Genomic DNA, 22,220 nt, shown 5'->3' with positions numbered 1-22,220 from the left:
AGGCCAGGATGTCATCACCTTAAAGGCTGCTGCATGGCTGTTTGAAGGAAGAGGATTACGACTCTAGGCCTGAAAACTCAGCGATGGGGAGAAAGATTTCTTGGAGCCACCTCTCCCATCACTTGCGCTGAAGTCCCTCCAAAAAAAAATCCCCTCTAGATGTTTTTCCTCCTGAGACCCTTAAGTACTATGTGGTGTTTATATTGTACTCTCGAGTTTCGCCCCATTGCATGAAGTACTTTGGTGGCTGTAATCTTTTACGCTGCTGTCAGCTCTGAAAGGGGTTAGGGAAAGACCAATAAGGAAGACTAAAGCACAAAGAGGCTTAGCCTCTGATTAGACTCCACCACCCTCTAAGTCGGCAGCAGCCCTAGATCTAAATCTAAGCCTCCTTCCTCCTAAGTCAATCTTCTTGCAACTATTCACCGAGGCTCATCTCCCTCCTGCGTCGGGAACATCCCCTGAGGTTGCTGGGACACCTGCCTAGACACCTGGAGGACGGATTGCTTTTTTAGCTGCTTTTCAGGGATAGGGAGTAAATAGGAGATGGCAGGCCTGACCCTGCCATCTCCAATGACCATTTTTTATTTTTTTTGCTTTTGTTTGTCTTCGAAACTTGGGGTAAAGGATTCTATTAATAATACCTCCTAGGGGCCGGGCGCGGTGGCTCACGCCTGTAATCCTAGCACTCTGGGAGGCCGAGGTGGGCGGATCGTTTGAGCTCAGGAGTTCGAGACCAGCCTGAGCAAGAGCGAGACCCCATCTCTACTAAAAATAGAAAGAAATTATATGGACAGCTAAAAATATATATAGAAAAAAAATTAGCCGGGCATGGTGGTGCATGCCTGTAGTCCCAGCTACTCGGGAGGCTGAGACAGGAGGATTGCTTGAGCCCAGGAGTTTGAGGTTGCTGTGAGCTAGGCTGACGCCACGGCACTCACTCTAGCCTGGGCAACAGAGTGAGACTCTGTCTCAAAAAAAAAAAAAAAAAAAAAAAAAAAAAAAAAAAAAAAAATACCTCCTAGGGACAATTTTAACCCCTTTTACATCACCCTTCACATCCCCCCTATTCAATGAGCTACAGCAGGAGTCCAATCTCAAGGGCAATAATCATAGGTGGTACTGTGCTCCCAGTACTCACAGGACTACGGAGCACCCAGAATCCTGGAATTTGGGATGAGAATCCAACCACCCATTTTGGTCAGTTCTACATTCTTTCCAGCCACCTCTGACCAAAGTTATTAAGACTCTGTGGACGCCATGGGTCCTGACTTGTTCCTCCATATACAAAAATAACACAAAGAGCAACAAAGAAATAAAAAAGGAAGAACGGGAGGAAGGGAAAGGCATGAAGAGAGACCAAGTAATCCCAGTGCAGAATCTACAGCCTCTGACTCCCTCTCCACTAGCAGATCTGCAAGGATCTCACTGCGTCTGGGTCGAAAGGCTGGGCTTGCCTCAGTTTCTTCTTAAATGAACAGACAACTGGCCTCGACCTTTCTTCCACAGTGGCCACCTCCTTGTGCCGGGTGCTGGCACAGCTAGCTGGCCACAGGATGACAGAATTACCTTGCCCTCAGCAAGGCTCTACTCCCTCCCAAATCTCCAAATTCTTGGCATGTCCCAGCCCTTTTGAGGAGACTAAAATGTCATGTTTCGTTCATACCTAGGAAATAAGGGGGGGGGCATTTTTTACAAATTAGATTTTGATAAGAAAAAAAAAATCTATCACTTATTTCATAAACCTCCTTGCAAATGGTTTGGTGAGCACCTGCTTCTTTGGACACCAAAACTGATTAAGGGATAAACCAGGGCATCAATTTCCTCCAAATGCACAACACAACCAAAGCCAAAATCAGACGCTGACATGTTTTGTGCTATCCCTGAAGGGGCTACAGGCTGGCACAGAGCGGCCCCCAGGTATCTGCGAGGAGGGTAGGTCTGATTGCAGCTGCCCTCCCTGTGGTGGGACTGCAGCCAACACCACACAACCTCCCTGGGCCTGCTCTCCCTCTGGCAAATAGGAAAACAATCCCTGCCTAAGTTACCTCTTAGGGATGCTGGAAAGAAAAGAAGAGATGCAAATACAATTTAAGCCCTTCATTAGAGAGATTATGTCAAAGCAATTAATGTCCTTTAGGATTGAAGATGAGGTTGAGGCAGTCAGAAAAGAGGAGACTACCCAAAAACATGCAGAATAAGTTCTAGCCCCTATATCCACAGGCCTACAGTCTCCTGGTCCCCTGGGAAGGTGTGCATTTTTAGTGTCAAAGCCCTTTCCTTTACTAGTGACAGTCTGTCTCAGCCACGGACACCACCTGGAATAAATGACACGGGGGGATGTAACGCTGCCTGTAGACTTGGGCATCAGCAGCTGCAGGTCAGCACTCAAGTTCTGCTGCCCAAAAAGACCGACCCCAGTTGAGAACATCCACTAAGAAATCTCACGAGTGAGTGGAGCTGAGATAGGGGCTCTTGGACTTGTCTCTCATGGGCATACTGGAAAGATCTGGGCATTGGGTTCTGCCTTGCACTTGTATGATTGTTGTTAAAGAAGTGTTGAGAAGTCACAACGGTTGCTTGTGGTTGGTTTCATTTCTGGAAAGTACCCCTCTCAGATTTAGGAAATAGGGGAGGGAAACAGGACAATAGTCTTCCCTATCAGAGAAGAGAAGCCCGTATCATGACAAGCCATGACAAAGCAGCAGGCTGCTGGGGCACCGGCTGGGTGGCTGCGGGAGGGTGGAGTGTCCTGTTTACAGCACCACGGGGTATTATCGGCCCATCGCATGCAGCAGCCTCCACAGCCCAACCACCTGGCGAAGTACCCTGGCGCCAGGCCAGGCCATTTCACCATGCGGCTGAGCAGTGGCGGATGCTTTCGTTCTTGGGCAACAGCGAATGGAAAAAACAAAACAAAACAGCACACACCGGAGATAAGAAGCCTTAGGTGCTATCTTCCAGAGCCACTTGGCCCTGTCTCCCAACTGCTCCATTTGCATGGCTTTGGGGCAAGAGGGGCATGAGTGGAGAGGGCCAGTGGTCAAGTGTCTGCTGTTGGGGGAGAGTGGACAGGGCACACAGACAGCAGACTAGATACTAAACCAATGCTGGAAGATGGACCAGGCACATGGCAGGAGACTGACTAATTCCTTCAGTAATCAGATCGTGAGTGCCCACTATGAGCCAGCTCTGTGATAAACACTGGTGACAGGGAGGGGTGAGACAAGCGCTGCTGCTGAGGGTGAAGTGCGGAGGCTGATGCAATTGATGCACAAGTGCCAGGCTACCACGCACAAGCCCTAGGGGTTACCCCCCAGCAAATGCCTCTTCAGAGGGACCGCCAATTTGTCTCTGCTGTTCCCAACATCCCTTGCTGAAAATCAGCTCAGGGCTGACCACACCAGCACATCACCACCACCACAGGTACCTCAAGAAGGGTGACAGCTCTTAGAAAGGTAGGAATGGGGTCAGAGGAAGGCAGCAGATGATGCAGGAACTGAGTCATGATGGCTACTTTTCTCAGCATGGCCAGAGATAGACTGCCAGATAGGGGCTTAGCAAACTCCAAAGAGAAGCCAGCCCCTTACCAGTGGGTTCTGGCTGAGCATCTAGAGGGGCTACTCCACCGAGTTCACTGTCTTTGGGGCAACGTAGGATAGAGAAGCCTGGGAAATAAAGACAAGGCTACTCTCCACCCATCCTAGTCATCCCAAAATACTCAAGGAGGACTACAAAAGGAAAAATAGACAAACAGCCAATGAGATCTTACACATGGCAAAAACTCAACAACTAGCTGGTTCAACAAACAAGTTATGAGTCATTTTCTCATGTCGTCAGGCTTTGAAGCATTATTAGCACTAGTCTTCTCACCTCCCCTCTTAAAGAGAAAAATAACTCTTATTATAACAGAAGCTGAGCATATGTTAGAGGAAATAAGAATATGCAGATGAGCAAAACCCAAAAAACAAAAACTACGCATGTGCCCAGAGACCACCACTGTGCACATCCATCCTGATCTTTCTCCACGCACACATGTATGCACATACAATTTCAATAAAATGAGGTCATATTACACATACTTCTCTATAACAATCTTCACTTAAAGAGAAGCAGGCAGGCCCAGGGCAGCCCAGGGGGCTGAGGCAGGGCAGCATGCTTGGATATTGAGGGAGCAGGTCCTGCCTTTTCAGCACTTCTGTTGGAGGGAAATGTTGATCTGGAGAAGAACAAAGTAAAACACGGATTCAGAATTTCTAAACATTTCCCCAATAACAGATTTGCAGTAAGTAGGGGAAGTTCCTCCTTGCAGCTTCACAGGGATTATTTTTCTATTTCGGTGCATGTGTTGGGATTAAACAGTGCAGGCAGTCTTCTGAGCTCCCTGTGGTCCAGTGCTGCTTAACTGCTTAACTCAGGGACGTGTGGGTTTTGGAGGAAGTTGTGGTGAAACTGAAATCCCCAATATGACTGTACAAGAGTTAGAAGCCCTCCTTGGAAAGCCCAAGGAGACCCCATCCATCCCAGCTGGGAAAATTAAATCTGGAGCTCTGAACACTTCTTTCAGCGTTAAGTACTAGCTAACTTCAACCTTAACGAGGAGAAGAAACTAAAGAAACTAGATTAAAAAGAAAGAAGGAAAAAGAGTAACATGTTTCCCCTACCAAGAAGGCTGATTACCCCAATTGAAAAAAGAGCAATGATATTTGTATACACATGAAAAACTTCTCAGTCAAACCCTCAATTAATTACTGATTCCATATTGAAGTGTACAGCTCCAGTGAGAGCCACTGAGAGCATTTCTGGCTGCGCGTCTGACTTTCCAAGATGCAGACCACATCTGTAGGCAGCTGGAGAGATGGGCCAAGAGAAACTCTTCTGGAGACGTCGCTGTGGGGGGAAAATAAGGAATATGCTAACTCTTGTACCAGCAAGGAGAAAAAGAACAATGCTAAAGTGTACATGTGTGTGTAAAAAAGGAATAGACAGCAGTCACTTAGACATTTGTTCAATTCTGAAGAAGCTGCAGTTAGAAGAAAAGGAAGTGGTGTGAACTTTTCACCTTTTATCTGAATTCTCTGAAGAGGAGTTCTGTAGGATTTCAACATTCTTAAAACAAAACACTAGCAGTTACTAATTGGAGCATGCTTTCCTTTGGGATCTACATGGCCTTTACAAAAATAGCATAAATAGCACAGAGCCTAGCCCCCCCCCCCACCCCGTACCCCTAAAAGAATCTCCACCTCATGGTTATTTGGAAGTGATAAATTTCTGGGTGGCCTATAAACTCAAAGGATAGGCATAAACCCTTCCTGTCTTCACCTCACACAGCAATCTGATTCGATCAAGTAGAAAAGAAATCACGATGCCCAGAAAGCTTTGAAGTAGCCTTTAAAGATAAGTAAGGTGAAGGAAGAACCAGAGATTAGAGAGTTCATCTGCAATAATCCTACAAGAGAACAACTGTGATTGAGACTGTACACCGATTTCTGTCTTGAATGTGTATACTCCAACACACCTGCGGATTCTCTCATGGAAGAGGGGGCAGAGCTTGCAAGGTGTTACAGATGGGGAAGCCCATGACAAACCTCCAGATAGAGAGGTGAACTGATTTCTCCAAGGTCACAGAGCAAATTGAGGCCCTTCATTCCCCAAAGAGAAGACTTGAGAAAGTGCATGTCCCACGCTTGTGCTTTGTGGTCAGACTCGACTGTGTGGTGACCACCTGGCGGCCTTGCTTTAGGACCTACTCCATAGGTCCAAAGGGTTCTATCCCTTCCCTTGCTAGGAACCAGGATGATCACACACCTGGGTCTCAGGAACACTACTTTTTACTCACTGGGAGCGCTGGGTGGGCCAAGGGAGGAAGAGGACAATTAAAAAATGATGGACCCCTTTTCTAGTGAAGAAAGTACAAAGCAAGTGAAAGAAAGAAATAAGAATAGGATTACAGATAACCTTCAAATAATAAAAATAACTTCTGCTTTGTGAACAAACTATGACTTATTTTTAGTTCCATCCAGCCTGCCTTCTTCCTGACTTAAAGCAAACTGCCAGACAGCAATATACAGTCGTCCTTCAGTGTCTCTGGGGGATTAGTTCCATCCAGGACCTCCTGTGGATACCAAAATCTACAGATGCTCAAGTCCTTGATATAAAACACCATAGTATTTTTATATAACCTACGCACATCCTCCTATATATTTTAAGTCATCTCTAGATTACTTAAAATACCTATTACAATGCAAATGATATATAAATAGGTGTTAAACTATGTTTAGAGAATAATGACAAGAAAAAAAATCTGTACAAATTCTATACATGCAATATTTTTTTCCAAATATTTTTGATCCTCGGTTGAATCCATGGATGTGGAATCCACAGATACGGAGGGCCACCTGTATATGTTTAAGCAACTAATACTAAATTTAAATACCTATAAATTTTGGCAGAATTTCATGGTTCCGTTTTGTCACCTTCCCCACAGTGATTTCAAAAGCCAAAATAAAATTTTTTTGTTATTCCTCTTTTGAATTGCTCATGACAAAATTCACGTCCATTAGTGTTAACTCAGAACTGGCTTTATGTAACTCCCAAAGTAATATCTCAATCAGGAAAAGTCATCAATAGAAGCCAAACCCACGGGGCCAAAGGTTGTAGGGAATAGAAGGTTTACATAGTACCAAAGTATCACCCCATAAACCACTTACTAAGAGAATTACGTACTTTCATAGTGGGAAATCTGGCAGTTACCACCTTAAGTGATCAAAGTTAGCATGACTAGTAATGTACATTCTGGCATTATGTACCTCCTAAAGTGTTATTTTATGAAGTATACAACTTTACCTATGAAATGTTCTTGCTAGAAATGTTTAATCTTAATCTAATCAGGCCCAGATCTAACATTCCATTTATAGGAAATGCAGGGGATAGAGGAACAAATTAGATGCCACCGTGAAGAAGCAGAAAAATCCAGAATGTGGAACAGAAAAATCCAGCTAGAAGACAACTGGTACCCACTTTTCAAAACATCAGTCATAAAAACCAAACCAAGCAAAGAAATGGGAGTGGGTAGTAATTCCAGATTGAGAGATTTTTTTTAAAAGACATAGCCAGATGAGAACCTTAACTAGGTCCTGGATCAAAAACAAAAGAGTCATCAAAGGAGAAATTTGAAAAAGGACTAGATGTTAGATCATACAGAATTATAGTTGATTTCAATAGGTGTAATAATGATACTATGATTATGTAGAAGAATGTCCTTATTCTCAGGAGATGCCACGAAAGTAAAGAGAAAAGTGGCCGGGCGCGGTGGCTCACGCCTGTAATCCTAGCACTCTGGGAGGCCCAGGCAGGTGGATCGTTTGAGCTCAGGAGTTGGAGACCAGCCTGAGCAAGAGCGAGACCCCGTCTCTACTAAAAACAGAAAGAAATTATATGGACAACTAAAAATATATATAGAAAAAATTAGCCAGGCATGGTGGCGCATGCCTGTAGTCCCAGCTATTCAGGAGGCTGAGGCGGGAGGATCGCTTGAGCCCAGGAGTTTGAGGTTGCTGTGAGCCAGGCTGATGCCACAGCACTCTAGCCCGGGAAACAGAGTGAGACTGTCTCAAAAAAAAAAAAAAAAAAAAAAAGAGAGAAAAGTGCCAGTACATTTGCAACTTACTGTCAAATAGCGTACCCAAAAAAATGTACATGGGTGCACATACATGGCCATGTCTAGACACACATATACGTACATACACAGAAAGAAAGAAGAGAGATAAGACAGTTGTCACGAAAAGATATCAACAAGTCTAGGTGAAAGATAAATGGGTATGCATTGTGCTTCCAACTTTTCTGTAGGTTTGTAAAGTTGTAAGAAAAAAAGAACTGGCTTCATTTGGGAAGATAGAAATTCAATTTCCTCTTCAACAAGGACCTAAACCCTTCAGCATTGAACCTTGGCAGGTAGTAGCCAAATTCAACTGGGTCACTGCTCTTGACTTCTAATTTGGGGAATTGAAGGTGGCAAGAATTAAAAGCAGCATGAGGCTTAATCTGAGTCAAGGAATTGAAACTCGCAACATGTAAGTTAATGCAAGATACTGAATGAAGGAGACATCAAACTAAATAAAGAAGTGTTATGTCACCCCAGGAGCAAGACCAAGACTGCAGGCAGAATTAAGGGCTTCCTATAGTCCAGAAACATAACTGGAGTTGGATATAACTTCAGAATACTCGGCCAAATGACCATTTGTCATAATTGCTCTTCAAAAGGAATGGAGAAACCAGCAAGACTGAGGGAAATCCCAGGGAAGAGGGGTCAAAATGGCTAGAGGAAAGGTAGCTCCATCCCAGGAGGAGGGTAAAATGAATTAGAATTTATCAGTAGTCTTCTGTGCAGGTGCAAACATGAAGGACAATAAAAAGGATTAAGTTAGACTAGGAGAGAGTCTAGCTAGATAAAAGGAAGAACTTGCTCATTAGAATTGAAAGAGGAGGCTGCAGAGTCCTGAACAGTTCCAGGAAGAGATAATTACATGCCCCCAGCTGTCTCAGTATTCACCCCTGAAGGCAGGAGATTGTACCACATGAGTCTGGGCCTTCTTTAGGTCTAGAATTCCCCAACTATTAAAGGGTGAGAGACGGCTACCGACCAACTCAGCTAAATTGAAAGCTCAGAGCCCATGGTATTATCTGGGGCAAGATAAGTTAAGGAGGGAAAAAAAAAAGGCACAAAGTCAAAGGGCGTTTGCCTTACCTAGGCTGATCAGACAGCCGTGTTGTGGGCTCCCAGGTGATCTCTCCCACCTCCTGCCCCAAGCAGAATATAAATAGTGCTCAATTTACCTGCGGCTAGCCACAAGCAGGTCTGGTCACATGACTGGGAGTAACCACCAAGTAGACATCAGAGCTCAGAGGGCAGGTTTGCTCACTTGCTACAGCTCACTAGGTTGGACTCTGTCAGGACCCTCTGCTCTTAACCCCGACGCTGATTCATTCTGCTCTGGGCTAGGGGGCGGGGTTGGAAGGGCTCTTATAAGGAAGAATTTTTCAGTTAGGTTCCTCAGGGCCAGGAAGGTCACAGAGTTTGCTCTGCCTTCAGGGTCCGAGATCCTAGTAGGGTTACTTTCCTCAACCCCCACATCCTTAAAAACCTGTGTGAACCATCTTGACCCACATGCAGAAAGTCTTCCCTGATCATCTCCATCTCCTAACTCAAGCTCTCCTACATCCCTACCTTCAAAGGAGAGATACCTAAGAATCCACTACATCCCATCTAGTGGTTCCCTACCTAGGCCATGACATTCTGGGACTGATCTGAAATCAGTGGCAAATTCCCTTGCTGGGCCCTAGCTGTGGAAAAACCCCAAAGTGTGCTGGGCAACATTCCAGGGCAGCCCCTGCTCTGAAGGTCTTGCCGATTGTTCAGATTTCCTAAGGGAGGCGCGAAGGTTATATAGTGCCTCCAGCGTAAACCTAGTTTGAAAAGCAAGATTAGATGGCCCTTCCAGAAAGGAAGAGCCTTTGGAAAGATCCTGCCTCCCCTCAATATATGCCTGAGACCACTGATGGCCTCACATCAGAAGGATGCTGGTCAGGTCACCGCTCCTGTGCTTCTAGAGGCAGGGGAAGAGGCAGAGGAGAGGGGCGGCAACACACATCCCCGGAAGGTAAGTTACACCATCTTCCCCTGTATACGACGGGCTTTGGATCTGCTCTGAAATCAGGAGCTGCTTAATGGTAATGTTATCTCCTTTTATAAGTCAGGTAAAGAAAAGGCTTATCCCTCATAAAGCAGAGGTAGAATTTGATCCAGGGAAACTGTGAGACATTAATTGCCGGTATGTCCTATCCAAGCCTCTAAGTACTGGAAAGTCCAGGCTCAGCTGTCATAGTCCTCTCTAAGCAGACAGCACTGCATTTGCATCGCAGCTCCAACACAGAGCCCTAACTTTCAGACAACCTAACAGCAATCTGGGGACAACTTTTTCTCTTCCTCCTGCGTCTTACCCTGATTCTGGATGTCATCTACTCAGCACTTATTTTGGGGTAGGAAAGAGCCTGAAGAATCAGACAATGGTGAGGCAGTCTGTATAACTTGATAGCTGCCTAAAGGCAAACAATCTAAGTATAAAAGCTGGGGTAATAATATAATTAATGCTCATGCATCTATTTTATAAAACTGGCTGGGCCCATGAAAAAAAAAATCCTTTGATGACAAGTTAACCACAGTCAGGACTAATTAAATCTAGGGCAGCTACAGGTAAGGGTTTCAGATAAAGGGCACATGCTAAAACTAAATTGATTTTCAGAAAACTATTTTTCCTATGTTGAGAAGTAGCCAAGATGTGAGAGGCTGCAATGAACAAACAAAAAAGAAGTAGAGTAGGGCTCACTCCCTTAACCTGGCTCTGCAAGCTGGGGGAAAATATCAGTGAGCAAAAATGACAAGAATAATTCGAGGGCCTTCAAGGAACACAGACAGATGTGTAACATGTGGCTTGCTGTGAGAGGAGAGGGCTGGCACACAAATGTCAGAGTCTGAACCTCTAACTCTTTGCTTAGCAATGATTACCAGATCCGCCCCTCCCTGGGCCCTGTGGTTAATGGAATGGTTTCACTGACTAAAAGCGAGCCATCCCTTTGCGCACGAAATTGTAGCTCCAGACCCACTTGGTACAATATGCTGTGCTAAACCATACAAACACCTCCCTCTTCCCGCTGAGGCTCCTGTAGGTAGGCGGTGGGGGGCACAACCAACTGACTGCAAGTCGCAGCGGAAAGCAGTCTGGCCGAGGCTCATACCTGCCATCACTTCCTAAGCCAAACTCAACTCCTTTTACCCTCAGATCTCTACTATGTACATACGAAGTAACAGTATTCCATGGCTCTGGTATAGCAGAGCCTTCCAGTTTCGTGTATTTTAAGAAATGGGCTGAGCAAGGTGGCTCACGCCTGTAATCCTAGCACTCTGGGAGGCCAAGGCAGGAGGATCGCTTGAGGCCAGGAGTTCGAGATCACTTTGAGCAAGAGTGAGACTCCGTCTGCACAAAAAAATAGAAAAATTAGCCAGGCGTAGTGGTGTGCACCTATAGTTCCAAGTTACTTGGGAAGCTGAGGAGGAGGATCCCTTGAACCCAGGAGTTTGAGGTGGCAGTGAGCTATGATGATGCCACTGCACTCTAGCCCTGGTGACAGAGCAAGACCCTGTCTCAAAAAAAAAATAGAAAAAAGAAATGAAGAGCGCAGAGTGCAGAGCAAAGTGAGAGAGCACTTCTTAGGGTGAAGAAGTAGATTTACCTAGAAGGTACCTGGACATCCTGAATATGCTGAGTGTGCTTCAGCAGAATGCTGCAACCCTGCTGACTCCACTGCTGGGTCAATGTAGGGCATGGACTGGGCTTGGACACATGGCAGTGGGCACCCAGTCGGTTCTCAGAATCTGATGCCAACCATGTCCAGCTCGAGTAGTAAGGATAAGCTGCAGTCTCCTGAGAGGTGGCCTACTATAATGGTTAATACCTGGGCCCAAATCCTGCCTCCACCCCAGTGTGTGACTCAGTGAACTCAGAGGGGTCACTTAACTTCTCTGGATGTCAGTTGTTCCATCTGTTAAATGGGGCAGAATAAGAGATGTTATGAGGATGTAGAAGAAAACCTCCATTCTAAAGAACTTCTGGTATGTCAAATTAGTCTAGCATATATTCATTTGTTAAGCATTTTATCTGGAAATAATCTCAAATTTATAGATGCGAGAATAAGAATAGTACATAGAACACCCACATAATCTACACCCAGATTACCTATTAACATTTGCCCATTTGCATTACTGTTTGCTTTCTTTCACATGCACTTCTTGACACCTACACATTCACACTCAAGACACACTCAAACACACAATTACATTCAAATACATGCATACATACACAGACCCACACTCCTCTGTTGGGTTTCTGTGTGGTGTTCTGTTTGAAAAGAACAGGAACCATCGGAGAGTGGGAGGCTGGAGATGAACAGAAAGCACGAGAGGCATTGCCACTTGGTGATGGTTCCACAGTTCTGTTCCCTTCTCTGTGTCTACAATGCAAACGGCAAACACTCAAGTGTTCTACTCGACAGATGAATGATTACACAGATAGGGACCAGAAAAAGTACTGGTTACACAAGATTGTTGGTTATTCTTTTTTTTTTTTTTAAACAACAAACCCCACAAAAAAAACAACAACAACAAAACATTTATAGGAACCATGGAAATAAGCTTTATTATACAGAAGTGTTTTTGTAGTATTTGTTATAATGGGATTTTACCTTATGATGTTGGGAAGTAACTGGGAAAAAAAGGCTTCACACAAGCATGTGGTTATTGAAACATTAAAGAATTCTATACATAAACTTCCCGGGAAAATTAGATAATCTCTAAGAAGCAAGCTAGGTAATTCTCCATGATACCAAGTCCCTAGAGGGAGCTTTCTGTCAGAGTTCGAGTCCATGCTATTCCCCTTCCTGGCACATGCCTGTCTCAGAAGAGCACTGTCACACATCACAACACCCCACTCCCAAGGAGCCTAAAGCTCAGAGAGACGGATATGCTCAGACAGATCACAATGCCCCCCCAGGCTTCTTTCCCACCAGAAGTGGGAGGGGGTACACCAGGGGTCCTCTATATGGAAGACTAAACTGTCATGATGGTACAATGCCACTTATAGCCACTCCTTGCCATAGGAATGCACCACCCACATTTATTCCCAGATGCTTTTCTGGGTTTCACATCACACATAACAAAGACATCCTTTTCTCCATCTTAGCATGTCTCCCTGACGTGGCCCTGAGCTCAGTGACCATGACCATGACCCCGTGGGGTCAGAGACACCCCATCTGCTTCCTGTGCCCTCTCTGTCCCTGGTTAGCTACTTAATCCACATGGAAATTGCATATCTTAAACCTGTTGGAAACACTCAAAGGTTACCACCATATCACACATAAAATAATGTAGTAACTAACCATCATTTTCCAAGTGAGTACCTATGGTGTGGACAGTCACTCTGGGGGTGTTAAAGGAAGAAACAGACTTCCTTCCAGCCCATTTTCCAATCTCTTTTGGTCATTTAACACAGGAGTCTTTGCTCCTGGAATACGGGTATATAAATAGAAGGGAAACAAAGGCTGGAGGTATGCTGGGAAGGCAGCAGCAGATGCCAGCCTGGGATGAAATCCACAATGGATTCTCCATATGTATGTGGGAAGAGCCCTTTGCCTAATTAAAGCAAAGGGGCTTGATTAGTCACATGGTCTTGGGCAAGTTACTTCCTTTCTGGGCCTCAGTTTCCTTATCTGCAAAAACAAGGAAATGTCACCTGCACCTACAGGACTGTTGTGAGGATGCATGAGAAACATCTGAAAGTTCCGATGAGAAGCACCAAAGAGCTAAACAAATGGAACACATTGTCAAAACTAAAGCTATCTATACTCTCAATTTCCCTGAAAAATACAGATAAATTTGGGGGCCTTCCAGAGTTGGGAGTCACACTCTTTCTATGGAAGCAGCTGTTTTAGTCTCCCCTATGAACACAGAACTATCCAGGTTACAGTCCCAATAGGGAAAAGTCCAGGTGCTGCTCTCGGCATTAAGATGTGCACATCCCCCGCGGACGTGGCTCACGCTGCCCTCCTCTCCCCAGTCTCTAAATCCAGACTATAGAATATTGTGAAAGTCTGCTGTGTGCATCCCCTCTACCATGCCAAATGCCATCCACCCCCACTCCAACCCCACCTCCAGCTTATATGTCGTATCTGATGGGCACGAGTTAAAAAAGACAATCCCCCAAAAGGGGCTGTGCGGCAGTTTTCTGCCAGCCTGCAGCTGAAGGGTAGGGAGCGCACGTGTTATCAGCAGTGGTTCTCTCAAAGCTGTGTGGGCGATCAGACATGCACAGAGCACAGAAAACTCTTAGGGAAGGGAATGTGGGGTGGGGAAGAGGAGGAAGGAGAAGGAGGTCGGAGAAGCTGCCTATCCTCCCAATCACATTTTCACGCTGTTCAAAGCTACACCTAGTCGGGCAGATTAATAAAACCATTTTCACTAAGCCACCAGACCCGTGCTTGGCAACCCTAAGGGCAGGGACAGTGTAAGTGTCCAGGGCTTGGGGAATGACAATCAGCATCTCTCTCCTGCATTTCCCCATTTCGCGGAGGGGGGGAGGAGAAGGACAAACAGCAGCGCCTGATATCACAGGATGGTGCCTGGCTTGGGCGGGGTGGACTTCCAGCCTGATTGCACCTCTATGGCCACCTTAGGGCCAACAGATAATTCTGCTCCCTGGCCTAGAAAAGTCACTGATCCACATTTCTTTTTTCCTTTGTCCCCTTGCTATACAGTAGAATATTACTAGGAAGTTTGTATGAATCAACATGGAATGAAAAGACATCCGGCATTCATCTCCGTCTCCTTGGCCTCTCACCCGTGTCCACTTCTAAGCCTAAAGCCAGGTAGTCTGGCTTTTTAACAAAATCATAACAAAATCCTACACATTGGCGGTTTCCATGGATCAACCTGGGAACCACTCAAGCTCACCCTCTGGCTCTAAGTGTGTTAGGAAGAGAACCTACAGGCCTACCAATGACATCCATGGAAATGCCACGTCTTTGCCACCAGCTGGGCTTCAAGCCCAATGACCAGGATGAATAGGAGACCAGTGATTTAAAGAAAGAGAGAACACTAACACTTTGGGGGGTTTGTCTTGAGGGGGAACAGTGTGTGGGGACCAGAAGTGGGAAAGACCATTAGGAGTGAGCCCAGGGGCGGTGCGGCTCACTCTCCCCACTCCACTGCCTTTCCAGCAACTCAATCCAACAAGTGTTTATTGAGCATGACACTCCCCAACTGCCTTGGCCCTCCCTCTGCAAAAACACTCAAATCTGTTCAAGCTGCAGGGTGAGTTCCATTGCTCTTGAACTTGAAACATGAGGTGCCTACCTCTTAAAAAGGCAGGCACACAATTTCCAAAATGGGGCAGGAGGGACTCATGAGGTTTGAGAAAATTAATGAACATAGCTGACTAGACAAGGCTACAACAATGTCACTTTTGAAAGGGAAGGGAGAGAAGGGAGTAGAAACTTAATTTAACTTTAGGGAGAATAATACATTGGCTGATTAAAAAAAAAAAAAAACCTACTCAAAACATCCCAGTAGTTCCCTAACTAGCCTCACCAAACACTGAATATTCCTTCATTCTATGCCTCCTCCAGCTTCAACTTATATTTTATTCACATATGGATGTGCTAGTGATCTGCTTTTAGAGTTGTACACGTAATCCTACCTTGGCCTTTAAGGAGGTGATATCTCAGTGCTCTCCTGTGTTTCGTCATCTGGGATCAGATGATAAGGGAGGCAAGCGTAGAGCCAGTGGTGGACCAGGCTGTCCCCTAACGAGCATGGCTCCCCTGGCAAAGGCGCCTGCCATTCGCAGGATAGGGAGCTCAGGGGTCAGAGAGGAGACACCCCAAACTTACAACTTTGCCCTACCAAATACCGTCCATCCTCTAAGAAGCCACATTCAGGCACCCTCTGAAAGAAAACTTAAGCCCTGATCACAGGCCAGCTGCTTCAGAGCAACCAAAACCCTGGGAGGAGTCTTCCCAGGCCTCCCCCAACCTCCACCCCTTTATTGGGGAGCTGGGAGCTCGAACTGCTAATGCACAGGCAGGCCTGAGCCGAAGGCGTGCCATCCACCCCCAGGTCAGCTGCGTGGGGCTCATGAGCAAACCCACAAACCTGTGTGCCTGAGCAGGGCAGGGTAAATGTCTGTACATGGCCCAGACTTTGGTTCCAGGTCCCCCAGGGGCTGGACTTGAAGTTTTCCTATTATGAAATACTTTGATAGCATTCTTTTAAGTTCATTAAAGCTACCCTTGATTGGCTACGGTGCTCCCACACAGCAAAAGTCAAGGGAGGCTTATTTGGGCCTGAGGATAAGCATTAAAATGACTGCAAAGCTGGGCACTCAGCTTTGCAGTGACCCTGAGGGGAAAGCAAAGTACCAGGAAGCACTTTCCAGACCAGGAGGTTCGGTGGGGACAGTGAGCTGGAGCCTGGGTGTTAGCAGCCAGCTGTTACAAGAACCTCCCACCATACAGCTGTTCCCAAGAACAAGGGCCCCTTCACAAGCTCTGCACGACTGGAGAAAAACTGGAGCACAGATAACTCATAAACTTCAAGTATCATCCACAACTCTTTCCTTGCTGAGATCGAGATTTGTTTTTGACCTAACAATGCGAATTGATTTGGCTAATATTTTGTTCATTCATACCCTGAGAACCAAATTATAGAGCCCTCTGGAAAGATTCAACTCAGGCAGAAGGGGAAAGTTGACCAGATTTCCCACTCATCCTTTCTTTGCTTCCACTCTTCCCTGTTCCCTCTTCTGTGACAAAGGGCAACACCCATCTCAGAGGATGGCAGAGCTTCATTAACCCAAGAAGAGACTGTCCACTCTCACTAAACCAACTTGCTGGTGGGCATCCCCCTTCACTCTGAACTGTGAAAGAAACACAAGGTTTTCTCCTCTCGCCCCTTAAAAGGGCTCCAAACCACCCATGGAGTAAGAATAAGCCCAGGTAGGTCTAGTCAGAGCACTTGAGCTAGCGGCAAATAGCATTTGATATACGTGATAGTGTCAATAAGAATTTCAAAACCAGACCTGCCCCCAGAATATGATACAGCCTGAAGTCTGAATCCTTCGGCAGGAAAGCTCTACGTGAGTCTTGTAAGAATCTGGAGGAGGACACTTCTAACAGTTCTATTAAGATCAAGGAGTAGTGAGGCCCTGGTGCCTATCATGCCATTCCATATAAACAAAATTCAACAGAAAACGCAGCCATGGTGTTCTCTTGGCTATTAAAGCTCACCAACCACTCAGGCAACACCCAAATTAGCACCATCACCGTAAAAATTTTGCAATCCTTCCTGAAATTTTCTATAGACCTATGTCTGGAACCAGAGAGAACAATGTCCTCTTGCCCTCTGTCGTTCTTACTCCTCCTCCACTGATCTGGAATGGTTTAAGATCTCTTAGCTCTAGGTTACATACGTGGTGACCTTCCCATACTATATAATCCTTTGCTAGCCAAAAGACTGAAGAACACATGGACCTACATTCCTTCGGGTACCAAAGAGATAAAGCAGTTAGGCAACTAGCCCCCAATTTCAAGGATGTCATCACTGGTGATAACATTTAAGAGTCAGATGCTTCAGCAGTACATTTTGCTGACCATGTGCCTGAGGCTGGCAAAGCTGTCAAAGCAACAGTTAGCAGTGTTGGACTAGGAAGTGCCTGGTGTTTTAATGTTTCCCAAACAGAAGCTGCTCAATAGCAGGTTTTAGGACAACCGTAGTTCTTAAAGGATTTTAACTGCACCCCCAAGCCTCATTATAGCAAGATGGCTCCTTAGTATAGAAAGGTTGGAACTCTGTTCTAATCTCCAGGCTGTTTCTGGCACCAGGGGCCACATGGACCATAGTTTGATGAGAGCTTTCTCTCAGGGTCTCTAATATGCAACCTCCTTTATGTGGTTCCAGACCTATCTAAATACCCATCCCCCAAGGACTAAGTTTTCAAAGCATTGCAAGGACAGGGAGTTTAATAATTCTCAATAGCATTGCTAATAACAATGCTGTCTTATATTCATAAAACAGCCATCCAGGAGAACCTTATCAACATTTGATATAAACTATCTTTCCTATGTCCCTGTGGGGAAGCCAATATTTTAGGGCAACCATGACTACTGTCAGCTCTCAAAGATCTATTCAGAAAAATAAAAGGTGATGAGAAAAATTCAAAACAGGAAATGAACCTAAAGTAATTTCTATCTGATTTTGAAGTGTGTTCACTGTACTTGTGGGTTGTTAGGTTGGGGGATGGGGGACCATAAGAGGAGGGGGAGCAAATTTGCCTAACAGTTAAGCTTTTATGTAAATTCAAATTAGCTTATGTCTACTGAACACATGTCACCTGACAATGGTGGGGGTGGGGAGTCTGGAATCACACGTGACGATCTTCCACAAAGATTGCGAACTGACTGGAAGCAGATGACCTCTTTTCTTTTTCCCTAAAACATGAGTGGGGATGCAGGCTTGTTAGTTTTCTTTACTCTCTTAGGATTTTCTGAGGAGGTGTATATTACACACATTTAAAACTGATCTTTCTATAGGAATAATGGTCAGGCACACTGTTTAAAACAAGGGTAGGCAAACTTCAAAGCGCCACATAGTACATATTTTAGGCTTCGTGGGCCACATGGTCTCCATCACAACTACTCAATCTGCCACTGACAGCACAAAAGCAGCCGTAGACAATATCGAAATGGAGTGTGGCTATGTTCCAATAAAACTTTATTTACAAAAACAGGCAGAAGGCCAGATATGGGCTATAGGCCATAATTGCTAACCCTTGGTTTAAGAAAGTTCTGGTGGGCAGAGGAGGTTTGAGGCAGCACTGGCTTCCCTGGTACTCAGCTGGCCCCAGTGGGGCTGGTCATTTGCAAAGCTTGATTAAACATTATCTTCATTCTAGAGCTATGGAGACAGAGACACTAAACAGGATGGGTAAGACTGGAATCCAGAATAATTCACCTCCTAGTCCTGTTTTGTCTATCATCAGTGGTCCTGGAAGAACATAAAAGTTAGCAGCCTCTACTACCCACTAGTGGCTCTTAGCTTTCTTAGAGTCGACCTTCATTTTTCTCTCTGCTCTCTTTAGTCCAGGCTCATAAACATGAAGCCGTTCCCCGCTTTATGAAGACATCCTTAAGGATGCAGGGTTGCCAAAGGTAGATGCCGCTCTTCACACCATAACCCTGTTCCCAAGGTCTACTATATCTTGTCAAGAACACAGCAGGGTGTGTGGTGGGTAGATAACTGCACGGCCCTTAGCCTTACATCACTTTGAGACAGGCAAGAACAACAGTGACGACACTTAATTGTTCCTGAAACCCAGTCCCACCTCCCATGCGTTTTTAAACAGCTGGGTTTCAGAGCCCTGTTTAGAAAGCTCATTTTAAAAGATGAGGGAATAAAAATGCAAGAGGAGGCCCTGAAATTCTGAAACCTGCAGTACTGGTTTCAGATCAATCTGGGTTTGTTCTTTGAAGCCTGAAAAGGCAGTGGGCTCTGGCCAACAGTGCTCTCACCTTGGCTAGGCGGAGGGAATAACAACAATATCAGCAGCAGCAGCAAACACTTTTATAGCACCTTCCATGTGCCAGGCACTGTTCTAAGCACTTTATTAACTCACTGGATTCTTATAATGTAGATATTCTTATCCATACATGAGGAAACTGAGGCACAGAAGTAACTTCCTCTAAGCCACACAGCTGTAAATGGCAGAACCTGGATTTAAAACCCAGGCATTCTGGCTCCCAGCACCATTCTCTTAAGGGTTCCTGACTGCAAGGGGTTTCCCCTCTATGCCATATACCCTACGTCCTAGGGAAAACCACCCCTGCTGCTTCCCAAGGCCAAGGAATGGAAATAATCTGAACACATACGAAGGCTGAAGTTAACATGTAGAAGACCTGATGTGCCCCCAAACCAAAGGCTAGAGACATTCTACTAATATTTGGCCACAAAGAAGGCCACATGCTCAGACAACTCAGGTCACTTTGCTTCCACTTTTCCTCTTTCCTGCCTGACTGAAAATCTACAAATAATCCCACTGCCCACTAGGCAAATGCCATATTAACACCTCTGGGATATTAGTAGGTGCAGAAATGATCGATCAGCCCACTCCATAGGCAATAATCCACCCAACTTGCCCTAAACCACCCGACAAGTTATACAGAACTCTCTAGCTTTCTACATTTTTACCAGTACCTTAGGGCCTCTGGCCCTACAAAAGGAGCAGGCCACATTCCCCACTTCCACAGCCCCTACCAGTGTTTGTCCTTCTAATATTAGTTCTATAGTAGACCCAAAATAATTGTTCTTAAAGTATGATTACTGATCAATTTCTTGCTACTACACAGGCAGGCTTTCTGTTGATTTCCACTGAAAGTAATAAGGTTCTGATGCCTGTTGTTCTGCTAACTTCCCTGGGTTCCAAGGGAGCCCAAACAAAACCAACAGGTTTGTAGCCTTGTGGTTTGCTTTATACCTCATGATAGGCATGAGTTTGGGCATTGTCTTACTCTACGCCACTGGTTTCTACACATACTTTGACTACTTGGTCACCATCTTGCTACCAGATTTGACCAAGTTTCTGTATTCCAAGATGTGAGGCTAACATATATGGTGAGGTCCAGATATGGGGGTTTTCTACCTCAGAGAGCCTTTTAATCCCATTCCTACCTAGCAAGGACCTATAGTAGCACTGTAGCAGCCGGAGGGGGATGTGCAGCAACTAAGTTTAGTAATCACCAGAAGCTCAAGAGACTCCAGTTTAGAGAATGTCACTAACCATTAAGATGGCAGGGACCATGACTTTTGTACATTTGGTAGAGACTCCGGCTGTGGAAGTGTGCAATGATCTTTTCACATCTGGTGTGAATCAAATGCAAGCCTCACTTTCAACTTATTGCCAGCCTCCTCATGCAAGTAGGTTCCTTTTCCGTTCCTAAGTACTTGCATTTGTGGGATCCGTCATAACTTTGAGTGTGAAAGCAAGGTTAGGCTTGCTCCTCCCTGGTTTCCCCACACCCACCACATCAAGCTGTTATTAAGAAACCGTTCCAGTGCTGTTCAGAAAGTGGGGTGTTTGCCACAGTGTACTCGATTGTAGCCCTCACCCCCACTGCCACGTTGGCTGGCAATGCACAGGATAAAACAGCCTTGGTGGGGGGAGGAGGGAAAGGCAGGGGGCAAACTGCCCAGGTCCTATACACACACGCAATGGCTGGAATGAGACAGCCATATTAAGCAGGTCAATGATCTGGGAACATACAACCTCTGGGCCACACAGAGAAGAATGTAGGGAATCGGGAGCGTAGAGTTTGCACCGCGGTAAAAGCCGTTAAACTAACTTATTCCAACGAGCTGAAATGAAATCAGCTCCAGGAGGTGGCATAAAGGGAAGCGCACGTGAAGTGGTGGAGAATGGAACTCCAGAGCTGCAGAGAGGGATGCTGGGGCCAAACTCAAGCTGGAGAAGTAACACATGGCTCCACGGGGCTCTCCTCCATGCCCCTCCCCCTCCGGTGCAGGCGTCCAGCGCCCACCGGCTCCTCGCTCCCAGCGCCAGCCCTCCGCGAGGGCGCCCCCACCACGCGCCACTCCTTCTCACACCTCGCTCCCACCCACTGCATCTTCCACTCACCCCCACACGACACCTCTGCCCACTTTTCGGTTACGCCCCCAAAGCCAGCCTCCATCTGCCAGGTCCCTCCCCTCACCTCCGGGCCCCGACTCCCTGCACACTCTGTCCGGACGGTGCACCCCACGTTCACGGCTCCTCGTCTCGCTCCCACCGCCCTCGCAGACTTTGAGCGCCCCCCTTTCTCTTCCCTCGCCCCCATCCACTTTCCGCTCACACTTTGCCCAGTACCCCTCCCCCCGTCACGCGCCCCCCCTCCCCCAACGGCTCCTCCCCCGGCACCCGCTCCAGGCCCGGCTCACCTGCGCGGCCACCCCCGTCCCGGCGCTGGTGCGGCTGCTGCAGCTGGAAGGGGACCGTGGCCCTGAGCGGCTGCAGCCCAGCCCGGGGGGAGCCGGCGGGGGCTGGAGGAGAGCAGCCCCGCCGGAGCCCCCCGGCCCCTCCGCGCCCCGGCCCCCAGGCACCTCCGCCTCTGCCGCCCGCTGCGGCCCCCGCCATCGCCCGCCCGACTGCCTGCCTCGGCCCCACAGCGAGCCCCACACAGCCCCCCAACCCCCGCTGCCGCTGCTTATCTGCCCTACGGGGCGGAGACCGGCCCCTCAGCCCAGAACTGTCATTGGCCTACGGAGACCCAGACCTCCCCTCCTAACCAATCCGCGGCTTACTCTTCCCTTCCTCGAGGATGATTGGTCAGCATGCCTAGCGATCCAAGCCAAGATCCCACCCTCATAACGCCCCCTTCTGCTTCCCTACGTCCCAAGAGCCGCTGATTGGTTCGTCCGAAAGAGGGCTGGTTCTCCAGCACCACCAATGACAAGATGCAGAAAAGGGGAGCGTCACACCCAGTCCCAGGTAGTATGCAAATATGTCACATGACGTCAGGCTGAGCTGGGGGCGGGGCCGGGTGTAGGTTGGAATGAAACATTAGTG

At 46.7% G+C, this 22,220-nt stretch overlaps 1 protein-coding gene across 3 annotated transcripts in view; it reads right to left on the bottom strand.

The window, feature by feature from the left end:
• The window catches only part of FAM117A (family with sequence similarity 117 member A), a 43,699-nt gene extending 21,867 nt beyond the window's left edge, over nt 1-21,832 (bottom strand). Inside the window, exon 1 of one of the 3 annotated variants that reach the window (XM_069481238.1) lies at nt 21,593-21,832. In XM_069481238.1, coding sequence (XP_069337339.1) covers nt 21,593-21,788 — 196 coding nt within the window. In that variant the 5' untranslated portion in view covers nt 21,789-21,832. Of the gene's footprint in view, nt 1-8,746; nt 8,795-21,592 lie in introns of those variants that run through there. The other 2 variants (XM_069481239.1, XM_069481240.1) reach the window with 2 other exon arrangements.
• Nucleotides 21,833-22,220: the final 388 nt, after the last annotated feature.

The sequence above is a fragment of the Eulemur rufifrons genome, chromosome 9, assembly GCF_041146395.1.
Source record: "Eulemur rufifrons isolate Redbay chromosome 9, OSU_ERuf_1, whole genome shotgun sequence".
Classification (NCBI taxonomy): domain Eukaryota; kingdom Metazoa; phylum Chordata; class Mammalia; order Primates; family Lemuridae; genus Eulemur; species Eulemur rufifrons.
The sequence above is the reverse complement of the archived record's forward strand: the minus strand, read 5'-3'. Positions and strand labels throughout refer to the sequence as shown.